At 57.2% G+C, this 25,500-nt stretch overlaps 1 protein-coding gene across 25 annotated transcripts in view; it reads right to left on the reverse strand.

The window, feature by feature from the left end:
* KIF1A (kinesin family member 1A) overlaps positions 1 to 25,500 on the reverse strand; it is a 42,825-nt gene that overhangs the window by 13,559 nt on the left and 3,766 nt on the right. For 4 of the 25 annotated variants that reach the window (XM_071437199.1, XM_071437198.1, XM_071437196.1 and 1 more), the window contains exons 1-32: positions 24,249 to 24,270; positions 23,718 to 23,869; positions 19,090 to 19,166; positions 18,811 to 18,990; positions 18,113 to 18,178; positions 17,810 to 17,988; positions 17,357 to 17,468; positions 16,914 to 16,991; positions 16,556 to 16,621; positions 16,118 to 16,135; positions 15,734 to 15,809; positions 15,552 to 15,630; positions 14,873 to 15,015; positions 14,454 to 14,480; positions 12,951 to 13,159; positions 11,664 to 11,743; positions 11,280 to 11,355; positions 9,138 to 9,217; positions 8,780 to 8,886; positions 8,151 to 8,234; positions 7,856 to 8,036; positions 7,702 to 7,774; positions 7,369 to 7,462; positions 7,109 to 7,257; positions 6,805 to 6,983; positions 6,580 to 6,717; positions 5,500 to 5,760; positions 1,959 to 2,077; positions 1,764 to 1,849; positions 1,341 to 1,479; positions 565 to 730; positions 133 to 223 (exon numbers count right to left, since the gene is read on the reverse strand). In XM_071437199.1, coding sequence (XP_071293300.1) covers positions 133 to 223; positions 565 to 730; positions 1,341 to 1,479; positions 1,764 to 1,849; positions 1,959 to 2,077; positions 5,500 to 5,760; positions 6,580 to 6,717; positions 6,805 to 6,983; positions 7,109 to 7,257; positions 7,369 to 7,462; positions 7,702 to 7,774; positions 7,856 to 8,036; positions 8,151 to 8,234; positions 8,780 to 8,886; positions 9,138 to 9,217; positions 11,280 to 11,355; positions 11,664 to 11,743; positions 12,951 to 13,159; positions 14,454 to 14,480; positions 14,873 to 15,015; positions 15,552 to 15,630; positions 15,734 to 15,809; positions 16,118 to 16,135; positions 16,556 to 16,621; positions 16,914 to 16,991; positions 17,357 to 17,468; positions 17,810 to 17,988; positions 18,113 to 18,178; positions 18,811 to 18,990; positions 19,090 to 19,166; positions 23,718 to 23,823 — 3,519 coding nt within the window. In that variant the 5' untranslated portion in view covers positions 23,824 to 23,869; positions 24,249 to 24,270. Of the gene's footprint in view, positions 1 to 132; positions 224 to 564; positions 731 to 1,340; positions 1,480 to 1,763; positions 1,850 to 1,958; positions 2,078 to 5,499; positions 5,761 to 6,579; positions 6,718 to 6,804; positions 6,984 to 7,108; positions 7,258 to 7,368; positions 7,463 to 7,701; positions 7,775 to 7,855; positions 8,037 to 8,150; positions 8,235 to 8,779; positions 8,887 to 9,137; positions 9,218 to 11,279; positions 11,356 to 11,663; positions 11,744 to 12,950; positions 13,160 to 14,453; positions 14,481 to 14,872; positions 15,016 to 15,551; positions 15,631 to 15,733; positions 15,810 to 16,117; positions 16,136 to 16,555; positions 16,622 to 16,913; positions 16,992 to 17,356; positions 17,469 to 17,809; positions 17,989 to 18,112; positions 18,179 to 18,810; positions 18,991 to 19,089; positions 19,167 to 23,717; positions 23,870 to 24,248; positions 24,271 to 25,500 lie in introns of those variants that run through there. The other 21 variants (XM_071437211.1, XM_071437210.1, XM_071437209.1 and 18 more) reach the window with 13 other exon arrangements.

The raw sequence follows: 25,500 nt of genomic DNA on the forward strand, positions 1-25,500 counted from the left end.
TCTGTGAAGGGCTGGGAAAGCCAGGAGGAAGCTGCTTCCCTAGGAGAGGATCCAGCCAATGGCCCTGCAGAGACCCCAGAAGGAGCAGGAGCAGGAGCAGGAGCAGAGGGGTGGTGGGAGAGGAGTACGCACATTTTGGACATGATAGAAGCCCAGGGGTGGCCCCCGTCCTGTGTTCTTCAAGGGTTCTGTTGAAAAGGCCTCATCATGGCGATGGATGAAGCTGTGGAGGGAAGGAAGGTTGTTCAGGGGCTGTTCAGGGATGGGGACATGCTGGAGCAGGGAGGGGAGTGAAAGCAAGGGACCACAACAAGAGCCTATTCCCCCTGGGGCTGCTGCCTGCCCCTTTGGCTGTCACAGGACCCCCTGAAGCTGATGGGAATCTCCTCTTGCCTTTTGCCAGTGACTAAACAAATGCTTGGGCAGATTTCACAGCCATTGGTTTTCTCTCCCCATCCACAAAGGGCTCGGGGGTGGAGGAAACTTCCCAAATTCACCAGGAGCCCCCGGGTGATGGCTGGAGCTTGGTGGAAGAAGCAGGGCTGGGGGGCACTAGGGGCTCACTTGAACTGGCAGAAGATGTCAGCATATTCTGCAGAGATGCTGGAGGCCTGCAGGACTGTCACACGGAAAGTGAAGATGCTGCCCAGCTTCAGGTGGTCCAAAGCCACCTCCAGTGGCCCGTCCTGTGCAGGCTTCTCTGGGCTGTCCAGAAGGTCCTCTGGGGTCACTGCAGGGAGGAGAAGGCCCTTAGCAAGGCAGGGTGTCTTCCCCTCAGTGTTAGGAACATTTAGGAACAATGTTGAGATGCTGGAGCATGTCCAGAGAAGGGCAACAAGGCTGATGAAGGGTGTGAACACTCTTGTCCAACAGAGCTGGGGGAGCTGGGGGTGTTTAGCCTGGAGAAGAGGAGGCTGAGGGGAGACCTTATTGCTCTCTGCAACTCCCTGAAAGGAGGTTATAGCCAGGTAAGGGTTGCTCTCCTCTCCCAGACAACCACTGACAGAACAAGAGGACACAGGCTTGAGCTGCACCAGGAGAGGCTTAGGTCAGACATTAGGAATAAGCTGTTCACAGAAAGGGTGACTGAGCATTGGAAGGGGCTGCCCAGGGAGGTGGTGCAGTCACTGTCCCCAGAGATGTTTAAGGAAAGCCTGGATGTGGCACTCAGTGCCATGGGGGTTGACAAGATGGTGTCAGGTCATAGGTTGAACCCAAAGATCTCCAAGGCTTTTCCCTCTGTGACTCTGTCTGCCAGCAGCCCCCCATGGGAGCAGTGGGCTGTCAATGCCAGGGAGGGTGCAGGGAGCCCTCCCAAAGTGCCTGTCACCCCTGCTCACCTGCACAGGTGTTGTTGTTGACTTCATCAGCAGACGGGCCCACGTCGCTGACCTGCCCCTGCCCCTCCACGATGCGCAGCTCCTCCTGAGAGGTCCCCGAGCGAGACATCCCCACAGCTGGGCACGACTCCGACTGGAACTGAGCCAGGAGGGGACTTCAGGGATTCTGGTGGTCCTGCTTGCACCACCACCAGCATCCCAAGCAGCCAGGCACCTCCAGCTCTCTTCTCCCACCCCACTGCAGCCCCCCTGGGACATGGGCGAGAGCAGGATGCACCAGTGGGTACCCAAGGCTTGGTGGACCAAGAACACATTCCCTTCCCTCCACCCCTAGCAGCCTGGGGGTCCCCATGGGGATGCACTGAGGTGGCTGGCAGGGATCTGGGGTCCATGGGCATCCACCGAGAGCCAGGCCCACCTTACCTTCTCAAAGTGCTGGTCATCAAAGGAGATCTTGGCTGTCCCCGATTGCCGCACACCAGAGCCATAGTCAGGGGCTTCTTCATCCGCTGGAGGAGAGATTGGGGTGAGCCAGCACAGAGGGTGCAGGGGATGCCAGGGGCACAGAGGGTGCAGGGGATGCCAGGGGCACATTGCTGAGGGGGGGTTCCCTCCTACCTGAGATGGCCTGGACAGCCACGCGCAGGAAGCCCTTCACCTCGCCCTTCTCGCTGACGATGGCCACGCGGTGCACCAGGGGCACGGGGTAGAGGAGGTTGCTCAGGTAGACAAAGGCCCTGCCAGAGAAGGGGGGGACACACAACAGGGGGGAGAGCGGTCACTGCTCCCACCCGTGGGTGCCCAGGCACGGCTGGCGTGGCCGGCAGTGGCCGGGATCCCAGGTCACTGCTCAGGGCGCGACCGCAGCGCTGCAAAGCAAAACTAAAGAGAAGGCAGCCAGGGCCAGGCGGAGGGGCTGGGGCAGCGGGCAGGCAGCGTGCCGCGGGCAGGAGGGTGGGCAGGAGGGTGCCACACGCCATGGACAACACCACAGAACACACCAGAGCTGCAGACCTCTCCGACCGTCACCTCCGTGGCAGGCAGGAGGGGAGAGGGCTGCGCTGGTGCCACCGTGAAGCCGTAGGGCGGGAGGACCTTCTGTGTGGTAGAGAGCTGGAGAACTTGGGCAGGAGGTGCTGCAACATGACTGGGGGGGCAGCTGCAGAGTCACCACGGGGAGGACAGGGGCAAGACAGGGGGGAGGAAGGGTGACAAGGGAGATGGAGGCTGTCAGGAGCAAAGGAGGCTGGAGGACAAGGTCCTGGATCTCCAGAGGTGAACCTGCTGGGGGTTCCTGGCCCTGGCTCTGCCCGCTGTGTTGGAGACCACTGGGAGGGAGGCTGCATGGTGTGGCTGGCAGCATCAGGTTGTACATCCCCCCCCTCCCCATCCCTTCATACACATGGCTTCAGGGTCCTGGGCCACCTGCCAGCAGGTCACAGGGGTGGACAGCATGCCTGGCAGGTCTGAGCCTCCTTGCTCTCCTCTGCAGCATCCAGGTCACCGATGCCACCACAGCGAGGTGCCACGCTGGAGTCCAACACAATGGCTGCACCATGACTCTGTCAGCACCTCCTGTCAGGCCACTGCTCTCTGCTTCTCAAGCATTTTGGGTCCTCTTGCTGCCTCCCTCCGCCTCACTGTCAGCTTGCAATGGTCATCCAGCTCTGGCCATGGTGGCATGCTGGACCCTCCATGGTGACAAGTCACCTTTGGCACTGAGCTCCCTGCCAGAAGGTGTGAGCTAGCTGCACCACTTCCAGCAAGATGGGGCGTGGGCTGCCTGCCACCTCTCCCTGTGGCACCCACCAGCATCTTGAGGTGTGGTGGGGTGGGATGGTGCTGGGGGCTGGCCAGGACATCTCTCCTTCAGGAGGCTCCCATGAGGGTTGCATCTCCAGGTGGCTGCTGTGCTGCTCAGGGCATCCCAGCCTCACAGGAGTCTTCAGATTTGGCATCCCAAAGTGCCCAGGGGGCTCTTGCAGCCCTGCCCTCGCACCCCAAACCCCCAAGTCCGGAGATTTCCCCTGCACTGGTGACTCCCATTGACCTTCAATGCTCCTTGAGGCTTTTTCCACCCAAACATCTCAAAGGACTCAAGTTGTGGAAGCAGCTGATGCCAAATCATTATCTCCTGATGGGTCCATCTCAACCCATCTCTTCTCAGATGCCACTGGGAGCAGGTGGTCAGACCATGGCAGGGTTCCCAGCAGAACTCATGGCTGGGGCAGAGCCCACAGGGAACTCTCGGAAGCGCAGGGATCTGTGTGCACCCACCCACCCAACATCACAGGGCAGCTGGAGTGGAAGCCAAGGACTGGAAAGGGCAGGGAAGAGTGGGAAAGAGGTGGGGCAGGCAGGGAGGAGGGGGACAAGTGTGTCACTAGAGGAAGGAGGGCAGGGACACTAACCACAAGATTGGTGAGGTGCAAAGATGGCATGCTCAGATCAAAGAAAAGCCTTTCCAAAGGAAGATAAAAGTGAAAGGACCCCAATTTTTGCTAAAGCTTTGAAGAGATAGAGCCAGCAGCTAAAAAAAAAAAGAATAAAAAACCCTTAAAATAACCAAAATTAAAAAAAAATGGAGAAAGAGAGAGAGAGAGAAAGAGAGAAAGAGAAAGAGAGAGAAAGAGAGAGAGAGAAAGAAAGAAAGAGAGGAAGAAGGAGAGAGGGAGAGAGGGAGAAGGGAGAGAAAGAAAGAAAGAGAGAAAGAGAGAAAGAGAGAGAGAAAGAGAGAGAGAGAAAGAAAGAAAGAAAGAAAGAAAAAGAAAGAAAGAAAGAAAGAAAGAAAGAAAGAAAGAAAGAAAGAAAGAAAGAAAGAAAGAAAGAAAGAAAAAGAAAATCAAAGACAAGGATCCAATCATAAACCAATCCAAGCACACTTCACAAGAAATGTGGCCGGCGGAGCTGCTGCGCGGGGAGCCAAACCCAGGGCAGACTCAAAAGAAGTCAGGAGGCACCAAGCTCTGGGGAACACGCCCCCGGCGTGGAGTGGGGTCGCTGCCACAGGGCCTCAGTTGGTTTTTTGAGGTGCCCTTGAGAGTTTTGGGGTTGTTTTGATATGTTTGGTTTTTTTCTTTTAAATAAGGAAAAATGAAAAAAGAAAATAAAAGGGGAAGAACCCAGCTCTTTCGGTCTGAGGCTGCAGGACTCTTAGCCCACCTCCACCCTCTCTGCCTGCCTTGCTCCCTCCTTCCCACCACGCTGCCTGGCTCTGGCACAGTGAGGAAGAGGAGCCCCAGCTCACCCCGGTCAGGGAGCCCCTGCATGGGGCAAAGGCTCTCAGAACAGCTCCTGGTGCACACCCCCTTGGGAAAACCCCAGAGAAAGCTGGCAGCTCCTCAGTCCATTGTAGGGATGGGCAGATGGCTCCAGGTTTGGTGGCACAGCCAGGTTTGGGGCAGCTGGTGGGCTTCTCCACCAAGACTGGTGGAGCCCAAGGGGTCTCCAGCCAACAGGTATGAGAAATTAAAGTTTCTTGTCCCTGGCTCCAGCTAAAGAGGAGCTGGAGCCTACACCCAGGTCCCCACAACTTCCCTGGACATCTCCTATGCCAAGTTGGCAGGTGGCCCCAAGCCAAGCACTGGCTGCAGCTGGAAGAGCAAACACTGCTTTTGGCACTCTGTTCTGCACCCAGCTCTCAACTCACTCCCCTCAGCTTCATCCCCCACAACCACTTGGGGACATCCAAGCCTCCAGATTCAGGGGGGCTCACCCTGACCAATGCAGTGCCAGAGGCACTCAGGGTTTTGAAGCATCTGTGTGCCCCAGTTAGTGGCACCATAGGGTCATCCCAAGCCGGGTGGGAGGTGCTCCTTCCTGGGACAGAAATGCCCCCAGGTGGCTCCCCTGATTCCTTTGGTGCTGGAGACACAACACAGCTCCCTTTTTCAGGGGAAAAAGACAATGTGCCCAAAAAGGTGCCCACATAATGAAGACACCGTCCACCTTCCCCTACCATCCCTTTCCCCCACTATGCTTCTCACAGCCCTACCTCAGTGGGGACCTCACCACCCTGCCAGGCACCCGGGCTTGGTGGCAGTCCCAGCCCAGCCTGCACCTCCGGGATGCCCCGGAGGTGGGAGTCGTGTCCAAAAGCAGCTCCCTCATGCGAAAGAGCTAGGTCCTTCCCGGCATGCTCTCCTAAAACCTCACCAACCTTCCTACTAAACTGAACAGGGGGAAGCGGTCGTAAAATGGATCCCGGCCATCACACAGCGGGCACTCCGGAAAGATGTCTTCCTCCAGGTCCTCCTCCTCCTCCTCCTCCTCCTCCTCCTGCCCCTGGTGCTGCTCGTCAGCAGGCTCGGTGATGTCGGAGTCGGGGTTCGAGAAGGTAGGGGAGGGGGTGAGATCAGCCATGCGCTCGCTCATGCATGTGTTGAAAAGAGGAGAGCTGTTGCAGCCAGAGATATCTGAACTAAGGTTAGTACAACAAGATAGAAGACATGTTAACACCAGCTGTTCCAAACAGAAAAAATAGGAATTTTGCTTTTTTTTTTTTGGTTTTTCTTGGTTAGGTTTTGGGGTGGGATTTTTTTGTCTGCTTCAATCGAGGGACATTGGGAACAAAGACCTGCCCATCTGGCGCATCTCTAAAGCCACCAACAGCCAGACAAAAGAGCAACCCACGGAACCAGTGTGAATGCTGGGGACACCCTTTGCTGGGTTTGCAGGGAACGCAGGGACAGAGCAGGTGGCACAAAGGCTCGCCACTATCCCTGCTGCTGGAGAGAATCCCTCCTTGTGCTACAGCACAGGGGAATGCCTCCAGGCCACACAGCTCAGCCCCCTGCTCCCCCTGCCCTGCCCCAGCCTTCTCCAGGGTGGCCCATCCTCCTTGCTGGCACTGCACCCTTCCATCCAGTGCAGGAAGCGCAGGGGACACGCGGCACACACTGCACAGACAGACGGACGCTCAGACACCGGCGCGTGCACAGGGACACCACATGCCCACCGCGTGGAGCCCACCACGGCACAGGCTCCCTGCCTGCTGGACAGCCACAGCCCCCACACCCCCCGAGCTGGAGCCCGTGGCTCTCAGCACTGGGTGAGGCAGGCAGCAGCAGCGTTGCCAGCAGCTCGTGTGCCCCTCGGGGCGCTGGCAGGAGAGCCGTGACACCGGAGCTGTCACACGGGGGGTGAGCGCCCCGCGCGCGGTGGGTGGCACTGGCAGCGTGTCCTCCTGCAGGACCTTCTGTGGGTGCCAGCCACGCTTGGAAGGAGCCAAAGCGCTCACCTGCCGACCAGCCTGAACCAGGGAAAGCGGTCGTAGAAAGGGTCTCCTCCAGTCACCACATTGTCACAGTCCTCGATGACGCTGGAAGGCACTTCTGCTGCTCGGTCATACATCTCACGCATCAGGTCCAGGCGCTGCCTGCAGGCACAAGGGATGCCCATGGTGGTGGTGAGACACAGGGCTGTGGGCAGCCAAACCCTCCTGGCACAGCAATCTGTCACCCACCTCAGCTTCTCCAGGGTCCAGTAATGCGTTGCCCCGTTCTTCTGGTCCTGCACCTCCACGGCCACGATGGTGCGGGGGAACGGCCGCTTCTCCCGGTCCTTGGCAGCATCCGGAGGCAGCAGGTCGGGAGGGAGAGGCGAGTACAGCGTGTCCGTGAGGAGCACAAACTGGAACTGGACCTGGGGAGGGGCAGAGGGGCTGGTGAGACACCTGGAGGGCAGGAGGCTTCGTGTGCTGCCTCTGGCGACCTCTCCTCAGCACCTGTGGGTGCTACAGCCAGGCAGGAAGGAGTCCAGGCACCCACCTTCTTTTTCAGCTCCACGCTGATGGCATTGGCTTCCTTGAGGAAGATAGCGTTGCCCCAGAGCAGGTCACGGAGGGAGGTGAACTGGTACCACTTCCACTTCCTAAAGGCCCAGAGGGCGAGCTCGAATTCCCGCTCTGTCCACTGCACTGTGGGGACATGGAGGGACAGTCACCCCACTGCCAGGACATTGACCCACATTTCACTCCTCGTGCTCCCACAGAAAGCATCAAAACCTCCTGGCGGCTCCCAGCCCTCACCTTCATCCTCAGGTTCTTCCTCCTCCTCATTTGCCTCAGGGTAATACCTAGAATCCATCTGCTTCTGCAATGCCTCCAGTTTGCTCTCATAGTCCTGGGGGAAACAGGAAGAGAGGTGATGCAACCCACTGGTGTGACCTTCCTCCATGCTGCCACATCACACTCCTCTTCCCTGCAGGAACACAGCCTCCTCCCTCCTCTGGATCAGTGCTCGTGGTGACAACTCCAGGAACAACACATTTGCCCTTATTTTTAGAACACAGACCCACCCCACACAAACATCTGCCAGGATTTCAGTCATGCCTGAGAAGGAGCCATGTCCCAGCCACCTACCAGCCTCTGCTGCTCCAGAAGGTAATTTGCCTCTTCCCTCTCCCTCCGGTACTGGTCCTCCAGTTCCTGGAGCCTACATGGAAGTGGGGAAGCAGAGGATGACCAAGCTGGAAGTGAACCCCCAACTCCCCAGCACCTCAGGCCGTGCTCTCACCGCTGCTCCATCTCCTGTTTCATGTCTATGCCTTGCTTCTCCAGCAGCTCTCTCTGGGCAAAGGCCCAGTCCACGGGCTCCGCGGGGGTCTCGGCGCACGGGGTCCGCTCGCGCTCCTGCCGAGCCTGCTCGGGGTGGTTGAAGCGGAACACGTGGCTCTTGCCCATGATGATGCGGTTTCCTGCAGCCGTGGGCACGGGGAAAGGTGTGGGGTTAATGTGGGACAAGTGCAGGGCCCCATGGCAGGGAGGAAGGGGGGTTGGAGCAGCTCTGGCCTGCCAGCCCCGGGACCCACCTGAGCGCAGGATGCTGGGCTCTGTCACCTTTTTGCCATTCACGTAGGTGTCAGCACCTTCACAGGGCTCCAGGGTCACTATCACTGCGGAGACAGAGTGGAAGCAGAAGGATGAATCCTGCATGTGCTGCTCCCCTGCTCCAGCAGCCTCAGGAAGGGAGAGTCACCCCAGCCACATCTGGTACCCACCAGCAGCACCCACCCCATGGGCAGGTAACAGAATTCAGCCAACCTGGTGTTAATCAGAGCAGTCCCAAGGAATAAGGGCAGCTGGAGACTGCATGTGAGAGGAGACCAGAGCTTCCCCAGGCTCATCTCCCACAGCTCCTTCACACCCAGGTTCCTGCCATTTTAGGGGGTGGATTCTGCTCCACATCTTAAGAGGGGGAATGATCTACAGTCTGCTCAGCCATCCTGCCCTGATCTCCTCACCCTCCTTCCTTCCCACACGCCTTGCGTGATCTCCCCTCCCAGCCAGGAGGGATGTAGCCCGTCTGGAAGCATGGAGTAGCCATGCAGTAAAGCTACATGCAGTAAAGGAGGGCAGGACATTCATCTGGGGGCAGGGGCTGAGGAGATGCAGAGGGATGGGTCCCCAGGGCAGTGAAGCCCCTCCAGACAAGCAGTACCTTCACCACCAGATTTGGTGTCACTGCGGAACAGGCAGTGTTCCTCTTTAATGAAGTGCCCGCTGAGAACGATGTCCTGCCTCTTCTCAGCATCTTCCCGGCCAACCCTGCGGGGGAAATCCAGCTCAGTCCTCCCTCAAAGCAGCTCCTCCTGAGTCCCCCCCCAGCCCCATCCTTGGAGCTGACAGGAGCAACCCTTGGTGCACTGCAGGACCAAAATCTTGGGGATTTGCACTTCGGGGATGCCCTGGGAACAGTGCCCAGCCTGGGGACAGCTGTCACCCCCCTGCCCACCTGGGGAAGTCAGACACTGAGACAGGGACAGTGCTGCCACCTCTCCGTGGGACCTGGCCCTCACCTTGTTATCCCATCCTTGATGTAGTAGAGCAGACACTCGGACATGAGCGGATCCTCATTCAGGTTGACCAAGTGTGGTGTCTGGGAGGGACAAACAAGGAGCCATCCCTGAGTGCCCTGCCTGCCCGGGCACTGAGGGTGCTCTGCAGGAAGGAGGGAGCTCAGCAGCACTGCAGGCTGCCCCTGCACAGCCTCTCCTGCCCTCTGCATCTTCAGGGTGACACATCCAGACTTTTCCAGGGGACTGCCCAGAGAGGCTGCCATGAGGATCCCTGCTTCCACAAGATGCCTTGCTCTCTTCCTCACAGGGCTGAGTCCTAGCTACCCTTCCTCTGGCCTCCTTTGAAAATTCATGTTCCAAACAGGCCCAACACAAAGCCAAAACCTTCCCATGGGGAATCCCTGAAATGACTCAGAATCCCCTGGGGCTGGACCCTTCTCACTTGTGCGATATTCTCACTATATTCTCACTGTGAGAATATAATTCCATATTATAGAATCATGGAATGCTGTGGGTTGGAAGGGACATAAAACCACATCTTATTTCACCCCCCTTTCCATGGATAGGGACATTGTCCAGTAGATCAGGTTGTTCCAAACCCCATCCAACCTGGCCTTGAACAATTCCAGGACAGGGGCACCCACAGTTTCTCTGGGTAACCTGTGCCAGGGCTTAATCACACTCTCAGGGAAGAATTTCTTCCCAATACCTAATGTAACCCTGCCCTCTGCCAGGTCAAAAAGGAAGTAAAAGTGCCCATTTTCCTCCACTGATTGTGCACCAGATGGTGCATCCAAAAAGAGCAGGTCCCAGAGGTTCATACAAAAGCAGGGCAGACCTGAAGCCCGACCTGCAGGCTGAATTTCACTTTCTGGTTTTCTTCCTAACAGGTCCCTCACAGCCCTTTCTTGCTCTGGGTCACAAACCCCTTTGTTCTTGATAGGAGGAGAATTTCTCCCCCAGCCAAAGGCCTCTCAGGTCAGAGCCAGCTTAGCTGCTGGGATTACACCTTCAGGGAACCGGGGCAGCCCCAGGAGTACCAGTGGGAGAAGTTCTGAGTGTACCAGACAGAATAGTGGCTGTAAGGAGCACCTTACCAGCCTGCTGAGACCCAGCATGCAGAGGGGGCCCCTCACCATGGTGCCACTAGCCTTGGCTGGCAGCAGAAACTCACTGCAAACAGGGCAGCAGAGCTGGAAGTCAAGGGAAAGGTGGGCTCTTCTCCATGGTGGCTGGAAGAAGTTGGCTGCAACATTTAACCTCTGGCCCCACTGGATAGACATAAAGCCCTGGGGGGCTTGAGACCTCCTTCACTTGCAGTTTTTGTCCAGATTTGTAAAGCTGGTGGTGACCTTCCACCGAGCTCCTGGAGCTGTAACCACCCCAGCCATGGCACACAGCAGGACAGCAAAGTGCAGTGCCCATAACAAAATGGATTTGCACACTATCAACACTAACTTTCCTCACCAGCCACTGGAGAAGTCAGAAGAGTTTCCACCTGCCAGACAGCTGAAGAGCAAGGAGGCACCAAGACCACCACAGCAATGCCCCACCTCCAAGACCAACCTGCTTTGGGGAATAAACCCCCACGCTTCCTACCCAAAGGTCTGGACTCCTAACAGGCAGCAGCTGGGACAAGAAACAAAGACAACAGTGCACAAGTTTATCCTAAAAGTCAGATTGGCCTCATAAGAGGAAGGCTGTGAAGTCTTTATCACCACCTGAGCTGGGGACACACACATTTAAGAGGTTTGGCCAAGTCAAATGCTACAAGCAATAAAGAGATGGAATATTTGCCCGCCCACATTTCTTAGCAAGGACTTGCTGGCTTCAGGGGCAGCAATTTTAAATATCTGAAAGTATGAATTTTTATGAGTTAACACTGAAGTTCAAGAGAGTGATCATCAGCAAATCCCCTCATGCAGGGGACAGCATGCCAGCAGTGGGGGTGGACATTTATCCACGTATTTGTACCCATGTTTGTGCCCAGCAGGCTCAATGCTGGGATTTCCCCCACAGGTTTCAGAGCCAAGAAAAGGCTAGTGAAGGATATGGGACTGGCCAGCTGTGACAGAGTGCATCAGAAGGGAGCTGCAGGGGTACAAACCAGTCCCCAGGAAGAAGAGAATAGGATGATCCTACCTTTTTAGGAGAAAATACACCCAAGGTGCCTCCATCCTCCCTCATGGCCACCCCCATTTCAGCCAGCAACGCTTCCCTGAAGGAGCAAGAGAAAGAAGTGCCTGTCAAAACTCCATGCACCTCTAGGATGGAAGCCCTTGGTTTGTCCCATGGATTGCAATGCAGGGCTTGCCACAGCTCTCATCACAGTCCAGGTGGGTTTTTCAGAGCAGCCCACCTCTGTGCAGGCTGACATGGTGGGTACTGGGGTCCCCAGGGGCAAGCCAGGGTCCAGCTGGACATCCAAACTGTTTGGCTGTCCCAGGAACCCAACTGCTCTAACAAAGTGCCCAAGGAATGCCACTTGTGCCCTGCCATCCCACCCCAGTCCCCCAGCCCACCCACCTCTCCATCCGTATCGCTTCTGTCCTGCGCAGCTTCTCCTCCCACGTCTCGTTCAGCTCTGCAATGATCTTCTCTGTCTCCTGCCAGGGGGGTTAAACAGGGCTTGGTGACACCATCCTGGGGCAGCACTCCTGGCCACTCTGCACAGTGTGCTCCAGTGGGACACCAGTCCCAGTTTCAGCAGCATTTCACCCCCATCTTTCCATCAGTCCCACCTTCAAAGAGTGAGGCACAGACACCACCCTCTCCATTGCCTTGCTGCCAGCCCACTGCTGCACCATGCAGGACCAGGAGCACTGTGCCCATCCCAAGCCCAAAGCACCTGTCCCACAGGTCCAAGGCAGCACCAGGAGGACCCTACAACACCCAAACCCTCAGGGTGGGCGAGCTCTAGGTCTGTCCACTCTGCAAGAGCACATCTGAGTATCTCTTCCATGAGGATCACCCTTCATGGGGCTCCAGAAAACACTGAGCCCCCTCTGCAAGCTGGAGGGCAGGGGGAAGGAAAGGGAAAGGGAAAGGGAAAGGGAAAGGGAAAGGGAAAGGGAAAGGGAAAGGGAAAGGGAAAGGGAAAGGAAAGGTGTTGAAGATTGCAATGCAAGTTGTTTTCCATTACCATCTGTATGGCAGATTACCTTTGGCAAGTGGGCAGTTTGCCTTATCTCTCTCTTTGAGTGACCACATTCACACCTCCCTCGGGAGGGGACATTGCTGATAACAGCTATTGGATGTCCCTGCATGGCTGATAAGAGCTACAGCATCCCATTGGGAGATGTGAGCCCAGAGGGAGGAGCCAAGCATTGCTACCCAGATATAGTCCAGGAGTTTTTGAGAAGCACGGCTTCTCCACAGGATTCCCCAGAGGAACAGCAGCTGTCTTCTTCTTCCACGGGATCTTCAGAGGAAGAATCCATCCTTCTCTACAGGATCCCCTTGCTCCAGCAGAGCCACCCCTGACACTGCAGGAGGGCTGAGCCACAATTCCAATGGGACTGCTGCCAACACCCTGACCCACAGGGTGTCAGGCTGGGTTCTGACTCTGTCAGTGTTGTTCCAGTGTACTGCATTGTTTATTTTATCCTTTTTTTCCTTTCCCTATTAAAGAACTGTTATTTCCTGCTCCCATATTTTGCCCGAGAGCCCCTTAATTTAAAATTTATAGCAATTCAGAGGGGTGGGGAGGGTTTACATTCTCCATTTCAGGGGAGGCTCCTGCCTTCCTCAGCAGCCTCCTGTCTTTCCAAACCAAGACAAAAGGAAAGGAAAGGCAAGGCAGCAGCCTCTTACCTTGAGCCTCTCGATTGCCTCTTCGCTGCCCGGAGCAAACATGATGCGCTCGTGGAGGCTGGCGACCGAGGCAGCGCGGCTGGACAGGGCAGAGAGGGAGGAAGAGGGGCTGATGCCAGCGATGGCGTTGGTCACTGTGGAGAGATTGTCATGGCGCTGGCTCAGCTCTGCCCCTCCAGCATCATTATTGTTCTCAAGGTCGGACACATCTACGGGCGCGGAAGGAGGGGTGGGCCGGGGAAAGACACACAGACAGGGTGACAGAGAGAGACAGAGACAAGAAAAGCTGTTGGGAAAAAAAAAAGAGTGGCCGGTGCGTCGAGAAAAAAAGCCAGGAATTACAGGAAAAGGCACAGGCAAGAGCAGAGCAGCACAGACAGCAACAGGGCAGGGCAGGCACTCTCTTCCCCTCAGGGAACAGGGCTGTTGGCTGAGGCAGATGCTGCAAGCAGCCATCCTGGGCTCCCAGGGACACTTTTTTGCAACCTCAGGTCCTGCATCCATCAGGTCTGGGATCAAATGTCCTCCCCAAGTATGTGCCACTGCCTCTGGCATTCTCTCCATCTCTCACAGCCTGTGTGGTTTTCCCTGCCCAGATGCCCCAGATTAGCCAGATCTGGGAGCAGAGAATGAGAAGGGAAGGGGATGAGAGGGGGTGGCCTTCTGCCCTATAAAGGGTCAGGTAGACAGGGCAGGAGAAGCATCAGGATTCCCTCACAGGGTCTGCTCAAAGGAAGCCCATGGCCTGCTGGAGCAGCACCTTGGCCAGGCAGCCAGAGAATGAAGCCAGGACTACAGGCAGGGAGGCTTGCCAGCTTGCAAGCTGTGGTGGCTTAGGACCAGGTGTGGGAGATGCTCCTCCAGCCCTGAGGAGTTACTGGTTCTCAGAGCAGTGTGCAAGAGGCAGGCAGGGCACAGGTCAGCAGGTGCAGGATTATTCACCCATCTCCATTAGCCCACATCCAGGGAAGCTGAGCCAGGAGGGCACAAGCAGGCCCCTGGCTCCTCAGCAGGCTCACCATAGCCTGGCTGCACTGCCTGACCTGGGGTGGGACAGGGCCCAGTGCTTATCCACGGGCCAAAGCCTCCTGGCCACCACCACCCGCCAATCCATCAGTAGAGCACCATTCCATCCCACCCGAGGCCGTGCCAGGCTCCAGCCCCAGTGAGACACCAGCAGCAGCAGAGCAGCAGCAGCAGCAGCAACAGGAAACATCACAACAGCATGAAGGAGGAGTCCCCGTGGTGCCTGGGCCCTTGGCATGGCCAGGTGGGAGGACACTGGTCCCTTCAGCACTAGCCAAGCCCAGGTGCTAGCCGCCACTCTGGCACCATGCCCTGTGCCAGCTCCCTGAGGATGGGCAGCCTGCAGGCACACAGCACCCCAGCAGCAGGGGCTGGCTGCAGGAGCCCTCCCCATGCTGCACGGGTGCCCCTGGGCACAGCCCAGATCTCCAAAAAGCTGTGAAGCAACAGAGAGTACCAGTGATGGGGAATACACACATTTGGATCCTCCCGCAGCAGGGTGGGCTAAGAGAGAAAGAGAGGGCAGGGAGGGGGGTAAGACAGAGAGAACAGAAGAGAGAACAGAACAAGGGGGGGCTCATCTCAGTAGGGTATCAGACAGCACAGGGAGGGGAGCCCATGGGCACGTGCAGCCCCGGTAACACCTTCCTGGCACCTCTTCTGGGTGCTGGATGCTGAAGATGGTGGGTGGAAGGGAAGAAGGGAAGGTTTGCTGGGCAGAAAGCAGCTCCCCCTGCCACAGGAGGGGCTGGGGGCTGTGCCCATGCGTGCAGGGGCTCACCAGTGGGGCAGCAGTGGTGCTGCTGTGGGGCAGGGCAGCAGGGTGCAGGGAGGCTGTGGGGACATCAGCCCATCTCTGCCTGGAGCCAGTGGCAGGGAGCACCCCTGGTACCTACTGTCAATGATGTCCCCGAGGCCCTGGGCGTAGAGCAGGTCACGCAGACGAGCCACCTCATCCTTCAGCTCCCTGATGAGCTTGTTGTTGGGGTCCTCATTGATGACAGCATTGCAGCGGATCTGCTTGGCACGGTCAGCGTACCTAGGGAACAGGGGCAGGGTCCTGAGCAACACTGAGAACAGGGGCAGGGTCTTGAGCAACACTGAGAACAGGGGCAGGGTCTTGAACAGCACTGAGAACAGGGCCAGGGTCTTGAGCAACATTGAGAACAGGGGCAGGGTCTTGAGCAACGCAAGAACAGGGGCAGGGTCTTGAGCAACACAAGAACAGGGGCAGGGTTTTGAACAGCACTGAGAACAGGAGCAGGGTCTTGGGCAACACAAAACCAGGGGCAGGGTCTTGAGCAACATAAAAACAGGGGCAGGGTCTTGAACAACACAAGAACAGAGGCAAAACCCCAGCTGCTGGACAAGCAAGAGTGCTGCAGAGCCCCTCCAGCAGGGAGGATCCCAGTGCTGGGACAATCCTTTGGGCCTTTGTCTGGGGTTGCAGGCTCCCTCCAGAGCACACCCCCAGGGAGGGACACCACAGAGGTGGGGAGAGCATGTGGCAGTGCCTGTGCCTCAGCCTCCCCTGTTTCTGCTCACTGCAGGGAGAACAAGGGCACTTCTTCCTACCTGAGGGTGCTGAGGGTCTCATCGTAGTTGATGTCAGCAGGACTGAGAGCAGCCACCATGGCAGTTCTGGAGTTGCCTCCTGCCCAGTAAGACAGAGGCATGAGGGAGATGCTGGTCCCTGTGCCCCCTGCCATGCCCTGCCTGGCAGCCTTTGGCAGAGAACACCCCCCAGCTGTCCTCACCCAGGTTCTCCCGCAGCAGCCAGGTCAGCACCGAGTCTCGGTAGGGGATGAAATCTGTCTTCTTCTTCTTTTTGTTCTGGGAGAGCAAAGGGAAGGGCTGTCAAGATGCCTGCTCTCCTCAAAGGGAAGGTGACAGCTGGTCCCCAGCCATGGGGACTTGGAGCAGGATGGAAACCTTGGGCATCTTTGCCCAGGTCCACAGGTCCTGCCTGTGAAATGCCCTGAGCTGGCTACTGAGAGCCCCAGAGGGAGGAGGAGGAATGAGGAGAAGAATGTGCCTGAACTCGAGCCAATCTCACTCCCAAACCACCCTGCAACCCACTCCCACCCACTCCCACTGTGCTCAAAACCAACGCCCCCTCCCCATCCAGCCTGGGAACCCACCTTGTTGGGCCCTGAATCCTGCAAAGGAAATGGAGACACTGTTTAGGGGAGCTGCTTTTTTCCTTGGCACCCACCACAGATCCCTGGCCCTCAAACAGAGAGTGCCACAGGTCCCCATGCAGATGGCATCTCCAGCAGCCCAGCTTGTCCCATCTGCAGGGACAGCTTGGGATGTGTCTGTCCATCCCATGGAGCTGGGATGCTCCATCCCATGAAGCTGGGATGCTCCATCCCTCAAAGCTGAGCCCAGCCCTTGGAGCTGGGATGCTCCATCCCTCAAAGCTGAGCCCATCCCATGGAGCTGGGATGCTCCATCCCTCAAAGCTGAGCCCATCCCATGGAGCTGGGATGCTCCATCCCTCAAAGCTGAGCCCAGCCCTGCTGGCCCAAGCCCAATTCCCCCCAGTGCCAATGTTTGTCTTCTCTCCAGCTACCTACCATTTCTGCCAGGGCAGAGATGACTTTCCCCAGAGTGGTCAAGGACTTGTTGATGTTTGCTCCTTCCTGGTTAGAAGAGGAAAATGCTCAAGGCCCCATTTCAGAGCCACATTAAAGCCCAGGAGAAAATGAGGAATATCCAGCATGGTGTGGACAAAGAACAGCTGGTCCTGATGGGTAACCAGCACCCCCCAGCTGGGACTCATGGTGAAACTGGCACTGGGCAGCTTTCAAACACAATCCCATCAAGGATTTTGGCAGTGCAATGTGCAAAGAACCAGGCAAGGAGATGTTTTGGGAATGAGGGAGGAGGCCATGGTGTCCCACCAGCAGAAGGGGACCTCAGGTCAGCTCTCACCTTTAGCCTTGTGCCCTTGGCACCTGTAGAATCAGCTCTCTCACTCCCAGCCAGGTCCACCAAGCTGATTTTGCTGACCTGCAGGCAGAGGGGAGGCTGTCAGCCCTGTGGGCACAGCAAACCCAGCACGAAGCCAAAACCCCTTGCAGGATGGCACCGCTCTGAGGGCAGCAGTGGCTCTGCAGGGTCATCCTTGCAGGAACTGCTCAGGAGCAGGGCTAATACCCTTGCAGGCAGGGCTGAAGGGCACCAGCTGCCAAATATCCTGTGCAGGGGCCAGTCCCTGAAGGGACCACGAGCCTAGAATGTGCCTGGCACTCATCTCCCTCCTGCTCCAACCCTCCACCAGGCTGCACCACCATGCCCCAAGTGCTGATGAAAGAGCACAAAAGTCCTTCCTGGATCCATGAGGGCTCCCCTGAGTCCCCCAGCCCTGCTCTTGCCTTCTCAGTGGTGATGTCTGTCTCGGCGTCGTGCCGCTTCTGTGTGAAGATGATGTTGAACACGGCGTGGGAGCGGCTGCTGGTCTCATTCATGTTGGTGGCAGCCACTGTGCTGCAGGGAGAGCAGGACAGGGAGGTGTGACACTCTGTGAGGGACACTGGAGTGATGGGGCCAGGGCCAGGACAGGGTACATGGTGGGAAGGCAAGAATAGAGGACAAGAGAGGGCTCTGAGAGAAGATGTGCACAAGTTCAAGATTTTCCCTGCTGTCTCCAGTGCCCTTGGAAAGCAGGAGGAAAGTGAGGTGAAAGCAAGTGGGGGTTCCCTCAGCAAGGAGGGGGTTGCCACTTCCAGGGCAGCTGGACTGGCAAAGTCAGGGAGTGAAGCAGGACCTTCTAGAAGTGACTGCAAGCTTCCCAAACCCTGCCCATCTCCTGCCCTTCTCCAACTCACCGGGCCTTGTTCCCAGAGTCCATGAGGTCCTGGATATCATTGTAGGAGGTCACAGCCAGCTTGGAAAGGTCCTCAACATATGGACCCATCAGGGGATGCTCCCTCACCCGCAGGTTGCCCTTGTTCTTGGGGTTCAGCAGGTCCCTCACACGTTCACAGTAGATCTCCATGTAGCTCACCTAGAGCAGAGGGCACGGGCAGAGCTAGCAGGATGGCCCCAAAGAGGGCTCTGCACACTGGCACAACCTGTGGAGCCAGCTGGGAGGCCAGAAGGGGCTGGGCAGGCAGAGGAGGGGTGCCTACCTCCACAGAGTAGGACATGTTGTCATTGGTGGTGTCATTGATGCGGGAGAAGAGATCCTCACACAGCTGTGGACACAAGAGTCAGGCTCAGCCCCAGTGCGCCTGCCTGGGGGGCCCAGACACAGGGGTTTCTACCTTTTCACCCCAAAAACCAGCCAGTGAGTGCTGGAACAGCTCCTGGGGAGCTGGCAGAGCCCCCCCATGCTGACATGGACAATCAGCATCCCCAGAGCCCCAATGTGGTGTCATTGATGGAGGAGATGAGGTCCTCGCACAGCTGTGGACACAGGAGTGCCCAGGATACAGGGGTTTCTACCTTTTCACCCCAAAAACCAGCCAGTGAGTGCTGGAACAGCTCCTGGGGAGCTGGCAGAGCCCCCCCATGCTGACATGGACAATCAGCATCCCCAGAGCCCCACCATGTCCCCCCTGGCCAGCACATGGCAGCTCTTGGGCCACTGTTGCTCACACCCACTGGCCTTGTGTGGCCAGACCATAATCCTTCCAGCCTTGGAGAGCCTGGATGACCCTCCTTGACCCCTCCTGGTGGAGCCATGCCAGCTCACTGTCACAGCAGTGCTACATTAGACCTTGGCAAAGCCTCACCCCCACCCTGCTGCCTCTTTCCTCCCAGCTCTGCTTTTCCTTTGGGCACCCCTTTGGGAACGGGGAGGATAGGCAGTTTTCCCCAGGCATACCTGTGGGATGATGCCTTGCTGGTCCTTCTCCTGCTTGCCCATCATGGTGTAGGATTTCCCAGCTCCTGTCTGCCCGTAGGCGAAGATGCAGACGTTGTAGCCTTCAAAGGCATGCTGCAGCATCTCCTCGCCAATGTCCCGGTACACTTGCTTCTGGGAGGCATAGTTGATGTCTGCAGGCTGCACAGAGGAGGGGGACATGGAGAAATTGGGCAAGGAGGCCCTCCTGCCTCTCCCCAGCCCAGCCTTCCAGGCGGGCTCAGCCCTCCCAGTGCTTACCGTGGTGTGGGACCAGTAGGAATAGTCAAAGCTGAAGCTTTTTGGTGTCTCTTTGGGCTGTTTTGGGTTCAGGATAGCTAGGGACAAACAGATGGAACATGAGGCCACCAGGCACCCCTGGGAGCCCTGCCCCATGCCCCTCTGCCCCCCACCATGTGAGGGGGATGAAGGGTGATGGGTTTCGGTCCAAAACAGTCCTGGACTGTTTTCATGTAAAATCCTTCTCTTAGGACTTTTTCTTCTTGAGAAACTGAGAGGCCTCAGGGACAAAATGTAAACAATGATTATCTGCTGCTGTGGAATGCAACAGGCAGGTCTGTGATTGGTTTCATGTGGTTGTTTCTAATTAATGGCCAATCACAGTCAACTGGCTTGGACACAGTGTCTGAGCCACAAACCTTTGTTATTCATTCTTTTCTATTCTTAGCTTAGCTAGCTTCCTGAGATGAAACCTTTTCTTCTATTCTTTTAGTATAGTTTTAATGTAATATATATAATAAAATAATAAATCAAGCCTTCTGAAGTATGGAGTCAAATCTTCATCTCTTCCCTCATCTGAAAACCCCTGTGAACACGGTCACAGAAGGCGGACTGGGAATCTTCCAGCTCTGCAGGTGGGTCCAGAAGCCCCAGACCCCACCTGTGAAAGCAGAGGAGGTGGATGCCATGGCCAGCAGAGCCCAGGGAACAGGGCAGAGCCTTGCCCAACCCTCCTGCTGGACACAGAGAGGGGGACATGACTCCTTCCCCCAGGGTCCCTCCTGCTGTGGCACCTGCCCATGGGAGCCCAGCATGGCACAGGAGTGTTGCTGACATCTTTTTATGAAAATCCTTTCCTTGGTTTTTTTTTCTCCTGAGAAGCTGAGAGGCCTCAGGGACAAAATGTAAACAATGGTTATCTGCTGCTGTGGAATGCAACAGGTGCATCTGGGATTGGGCTCATGGGGATGTTTGGAATTAATGGCCAATCACAGCTCAACTGGCTTGGACACAGTGTCCGAGCCACAAACCTTTGTTATCATTCTTTCCTTTCTATTCTTAGCCAGCCTTCTGATGAGAACTTTTTCTTCTATTCTTTTAGTATAGTTTTAATATAATATATACCATAAAATAATAAATCAAGCCTTCTGAAACATGGAGTCACCATTCTCGTCTCTTCCCTCATTCGAAAACCCCTGTGAACACACGGTCACACAGGAGGGTCACAGCCTTCCTCTCCCCAGAGCCCCCATGGTGGCACCTGTGGGGTGGGAGCAGCTGCAGCCCTGCCAGGGCTCCCCCAGAGCCCCTCTGGCTCCTTCCCCTGCAGGTGCCCAGCCCCAGCAGTGATTAATGCCTCGTGTCACACCAGCAGCGGAAACAAGAGTCTGCTTTTGTCATCCCCTGATGAAAAGGACGTTGCTATGGAAATTGGAGACTGCATCACTGCTCTTCCTCATGCCATGGGTGGGTTTTTTTTCCCTCCTGTAGAGCATTTACCATGTGGTTTTATTTCTGAAACAACAGATGCATCAGAAGGAGCCCAGACCAGCGGGCAATCACGAGGTTCAGCCACCAGCCATGTTAGGTGACACTGAAGTGACATTGAGGCCTGCACAGCACAGCTCCTGTGCCCACTGCCCCAGCTGCTCCCTGCCACCACCAGGGATGGAGAAACCACCAACCCTGAACTTTCTCCAGCCCAGCCTGCTCTGCCCTTCAGGCAGCCAGGGCTCAAACCACTCCCGATTCCAGCTGGGCATTCCTGGGCAGCCCCAGGCATGGGGCAGCTCACTGCTGGGATCTCTGGTGGCCAGATGTGCTTCCAGATGTGCAGTGTCACGCACAGAGATGCTTTCTGCTCTGAATCCCTCCTCCAACACCACAATGGATACACCTTCCACCCCCGTGGGAAGGGTCCCCCCCTTGTGACCTGAGAACAGCCCAGCACAGCAGCAGCAGACTGGGGAACGGGGGTCAGCATCCAGCCCCAGCCACAAAACCACAGCGTGGTGCTGCTGAGATGCTCCTTGGCATGGACAGAAGCCCAGCTCTGGCACCAAAGAGGGGCTGGCACGGGCTCCCTGCCTGCCCACCTGCTGCAGGCAGCCCGGCCCCACTGCTCGGGGCACCCGCTGCATCCCAGGCAGGCTGAATACCGGGAGAAAGGGCTGGGAGGGAACAACTGGGAATCCTGCAGCAGCAGGCAGGGAGGATGTGGAGGCCCCTGGAAGAGCAGGGCTTTGTGGGCAGCATGTTCCTGACCCCTGCCCATGCCTGGATGTGGTGCTGAGGGCGTTGTGAAGAGAAGCAGGAGGAGAGGTTGTGCAAGAAGTGGGATGGAGCATCTCTGGTGGCTCCTGGTGCTCAGCCTGGCAGCTCCACCAGGTCACCAGGCCTGGCTCTGCCCTGCAGAGGTGGCACTGACTGAGCAAACAGGAGCAAAGATGAGTTGTGGAGCAGGGATGGGGCTGCACAAGGAGCCTGTTCTGCATCCCAGTGCCAGCCCATGCTGGGCACAGGGCAGGGGAGCAGCCGGGGATGGCACCACGTGGCTCCAGGCACCCCAGCTGCAGCTCCCAGCTGGCATGGGACACCAGAGACTGGGACACAGGGGAGCATCCCGAGGGCAGGCATCTCCTGTCCTGAGCTGAAACACTCTTGCCATGCCCCTGCCATTCCCATTTATTTGCCTGCAGGCAGATGGATGCTGCTGGTGGAGTTTTTCCTTTCCTATAGGACTTGTGCAAAGCTGCTCCAAAAAATTCATGCTCTGGGCCATTGGGATTGAAAAGGCAAGGAGGGGTGTGGAGGTGAAGACAAACATAGAAACAAGGAGGCAGGAGGGAGGAAAACTTCTGGAGCTGTCCCTCACCTTGCCCTGAAGAGCCACAGCAGGAGTGGGCAGGCACAAAGCAGGAGAAAGCCCAGAACCCAGCTCAGAGAAAATAATCACCAGGGTTTAAAGGCAGCAGAGGCACAGCTCCAGCCAGAGAACACGACTGGGATCAAAGCCAGGGGTGGGAGCCATCAGGAGAGGGGGGCCAGGAGTGCTGGTGCCAGGGATGGTGCCCACAGGGTGCAGGACAGCACAGGAACAGAGCAGCAGGGCTGGTGGGCAGCTGGAAGTTTGCAGGTGAAAGGACAGCAGAGAAAGGCTGAGATCCCTTCCCTCCCTGGGCCCTTCTGCCTCCCAGGGGGCTCAATGGAGGAGAAGAAGCTGCCTCCCCACCCCAGCACAGGCAAAGGTCTCTGCTGATAATCCTGGGAAGAGGAAAACTTGTTCTCACTCCCCTCAGATATGTTTATCCTTGGCTTCTCTGCCAGGAGCTGGGGGATTGGGACAGCCCTGCTCTGCTGGCATCCTCCTGCCTCCACCAGCCACAGCAGCAGCAGAGCCCCCCACGCTTGCTCCCCAGCCCCCTGGCCAAGAGGATTAGCCAGTGGTTTGTGCATTCACGGAGAAAATCCTCCCTGTCAGCAAAGGGCTCCTGCCTGCAGCCCTGCTGCCCTCCCTGGTGCAGAGGGGTGGGGGCACAGCCAGGGCGAGCAGGGTGAGCTCTGAGCAAACACAGCCATGGTGGAGCTGGGGGATGCCTGAGGCTCCTGACTGGGACTGAGGCACGACAGTTCCCCCCCAGAACCAGAATGGGGAACACCTGCCCTCCCATTCCTGGCCCTGGGCAGCTGGGAAGCCCCTGCATGGACAGGAGGCTTCCTCACCATGAGGACAGAAGCTCTGCCCCCCAGGCAGGTGGAGAATCCCTGTCCAGCCATGAAGGGAGAACCCCACAGGATGCCAGAGACCAGCAGGGGCTGCCCCACAGACCTTTCCCCTGGGCCTGGGGTGGCCAGCGGGGTCCCAGCGTCCCCCCTGCACCCTTGGGTGCTGTCCCCTGCCAGCAGCAGGGTTGTCATGGCAGCCTGCAGGGCGGGGGTGGCTCCACCAGTGTGTCACCCACCGCCGGTGACGCAGGCAGGAGTTATTTTAGACACTGCCCCATCTGGAGGCTTCCAGAGCCAGAGAGGAGGGGTTTCAGTGCCAGTCCCACATCCCACTGCCGGCAGCTGGTGTTTAAAGAGAGGCAAAGGCCAGGCAGGACACACAGCCAGGCAGGACACACAGCCCCAGGGCTCCAGGCTGCACCCCCTGCCCTGAGCACACCATTCCCTGGGCAAAGCCCCTTCCCACCCCTCATCCTGCTGTGCTGCACCTCCAGGAGCCCCAGAGAAGCAGGGATGGGTCCTGGCAGGCTGCAGTGAGTGGTACCTGGCCAGGCACACAAAAACCAGCTGCTGGCCCACACACGCACAGCTCCAAGGCCAGGTTGGAGGTGGAAGAGCCTGACCTATAGTGGAAGGCTGGAACGAGATAATCTTTAACACCCCTTCCAAAACAACCATCCTGTGATTCCTCCCTCCTTGCCTGCTGGGGAATACCGCCCCTTTCACTGTCACCACTGCCATTCCAACAGCGTTTCCCCATGGAAAGCTGAACTCCTCCCATCCCCTCCTCCAAACCACTGGAGATGCTTCGGGCATCCTCACACAGATCCCCCCAGGCCAGCGCTTGCTGCTGTGGCCACACCACCCGTGCTCCTTTCCCAGGCAGCACCCAAAGCCCCCCTTTCTGCCGCTGGGGCACTCACTGGTGGTGCTTCCTGACATCTGGATGATGCACTTGGACTCGCGGCTCATCTCCCGGGAGTTGAAGGGCCGGACCCGCACCGCCACCTTCACCGAGGCTCCCGCCATGGCGCCGGCCTCGCCCGCCTCCTGCTGCCGGGGAGCGCTGCCTGGCCTGCGGAGGGAAAGGGGGTCAGGAACAGCCGCAGCACGACCCACACCTTGCACCTGAGCTGCATGAATGGAAGGCCGGCACAAGGAAACTGCTGGGAGCGCTGCTTTGTCTCTGCCCGAAATACGACATTTTCTTTCATGCCTCTATCTGCCCTCATTTTACCTCTTCTCCCTGTCGTACCTCAGGTCAGGACCCCCAGCTCAGTCCCAGGGGCCATCCCTGGGATAGCCCAGGGCAGCACTGGAGCCTCCATCACCCTGGGCACCCACAGCAGCGGGCAGAGCCACTGACAACCCCAAGGAGCAGCTTTTTCACCCCAGGGTGCCAATGGCACCGAGCAGGTACCCCCCAGTCTGCAAGAAAAGTCCCTGCCTGTTACCAGAGCCTGCTGTCTCCCCTCCAAGGCCAGCAAAGCAGGGGCTGGGCAGAGGACAGGGCAGGGAGGGAGGCAGGGAGCGATGGCATTCCACTGGGAACGGAGGCGGTGGCTGAGCATGCGCCTCCCATTCAGCTCCCTCAGAGCAGACCTGCAGCATCAGCACCAGCAGCCCTTCCTGGGAAGCCAGTGGCCATTGCACTCAGCTGAAGCTCCCAGTTTACCATCCTATTGCCAGTCCTTTTGCTAAAAAATTAACTGCAAATCTCACCAAGACAAAACAAACCCCTCCCCAACACTCCCAGAGCAGTTGTCCATCCCAGCCCTGGTGCTCTGCAGGCCATTCCCAGCTTCCCTCAGCTGCAGTTCAGCCTCAAGACCACTGCCCAGAAAATTCTACTGGGATCCTTCCTCTGATTCCTTTAGGATCCTTTTGGACCTGACACAAATTCTGCCTTCTAACATCCATCCCTTTTCCTGCCTTTCCCTTCTCCCTGTCCCCCTATGCTGAGCCTGCTGGTGAAAATGGAGCACAGGACCCCTCAGAAAATGGGCAGGAGCTGCCCAATCCTCTGGCATTCCACCTGCAAGGGTGTGTGTGGATTCCCTAATGCTTTCCAAGCCTGGGCTCTGCCAGCAGGATATTTGCTCCAGGAGGAAGGAGATCAGGGAGAAATGAGATCGTGAGTGAGCACCAGCTCTGGTTACATGGGCCATGACCAGAAGGAGGGACCTTGAACATGAGATGTGTTTTCCCATACTGCAAATGAAAAATTCAGGAGAATTTGTGAAAAAAGGGGGGAGAGAGGGAAGAAAAAAAACAAATCCACAGAATAGAAAGTATCCCAAGGGAAGGTGATGGCTTTAAAACTACCTGAGGTGTGACAGCTGAGGTTTGATTTCCAAGGGGGTGAGAGGAAACCATAGACACAGTGGAAAAATTTGCATCAAGAAAGTGTTACAAGCTTGGCACTGCCTTTCAGAAACCCTTTGCCTATTTTATAAGTGAGCTGGCATGTCCAACAGCATGCAGAGGACAAAGCTGCTTCTGTTGGAGTTCCCAAGCCCCCCTCTTATCTTCCTGCTGGGATGGCTCCGGAGCTCCCACTGTGCTCAGCCAGGGATCACACCCATAAATCCCAGAGTTCAAGCATTTGGTCTCAGGCTTTCTTGAGCTTGGATTATTTTAAGCAGGTGTTTAACACCACCCTTGAGTCCCTAAGCAAGCAAGAGGGCTCTGCCTCCCAGTGGCCTC

This window comes from Agelaius tricolor, unplaced genomic scaffold, assembly GCF_023055355.1.
Source record: "Agelaius tricolor isolate 1412-34295 unplaced genomic scaffold, bAgeTri1.0.p SCAF_12, whole genome shotgun sequence".
Lineage (NCBI taxonomy): Eukaryota > Metazoa > Chordata > Aves > Passeriformes > Icteridae > Agelaius > Agelaius tricolor.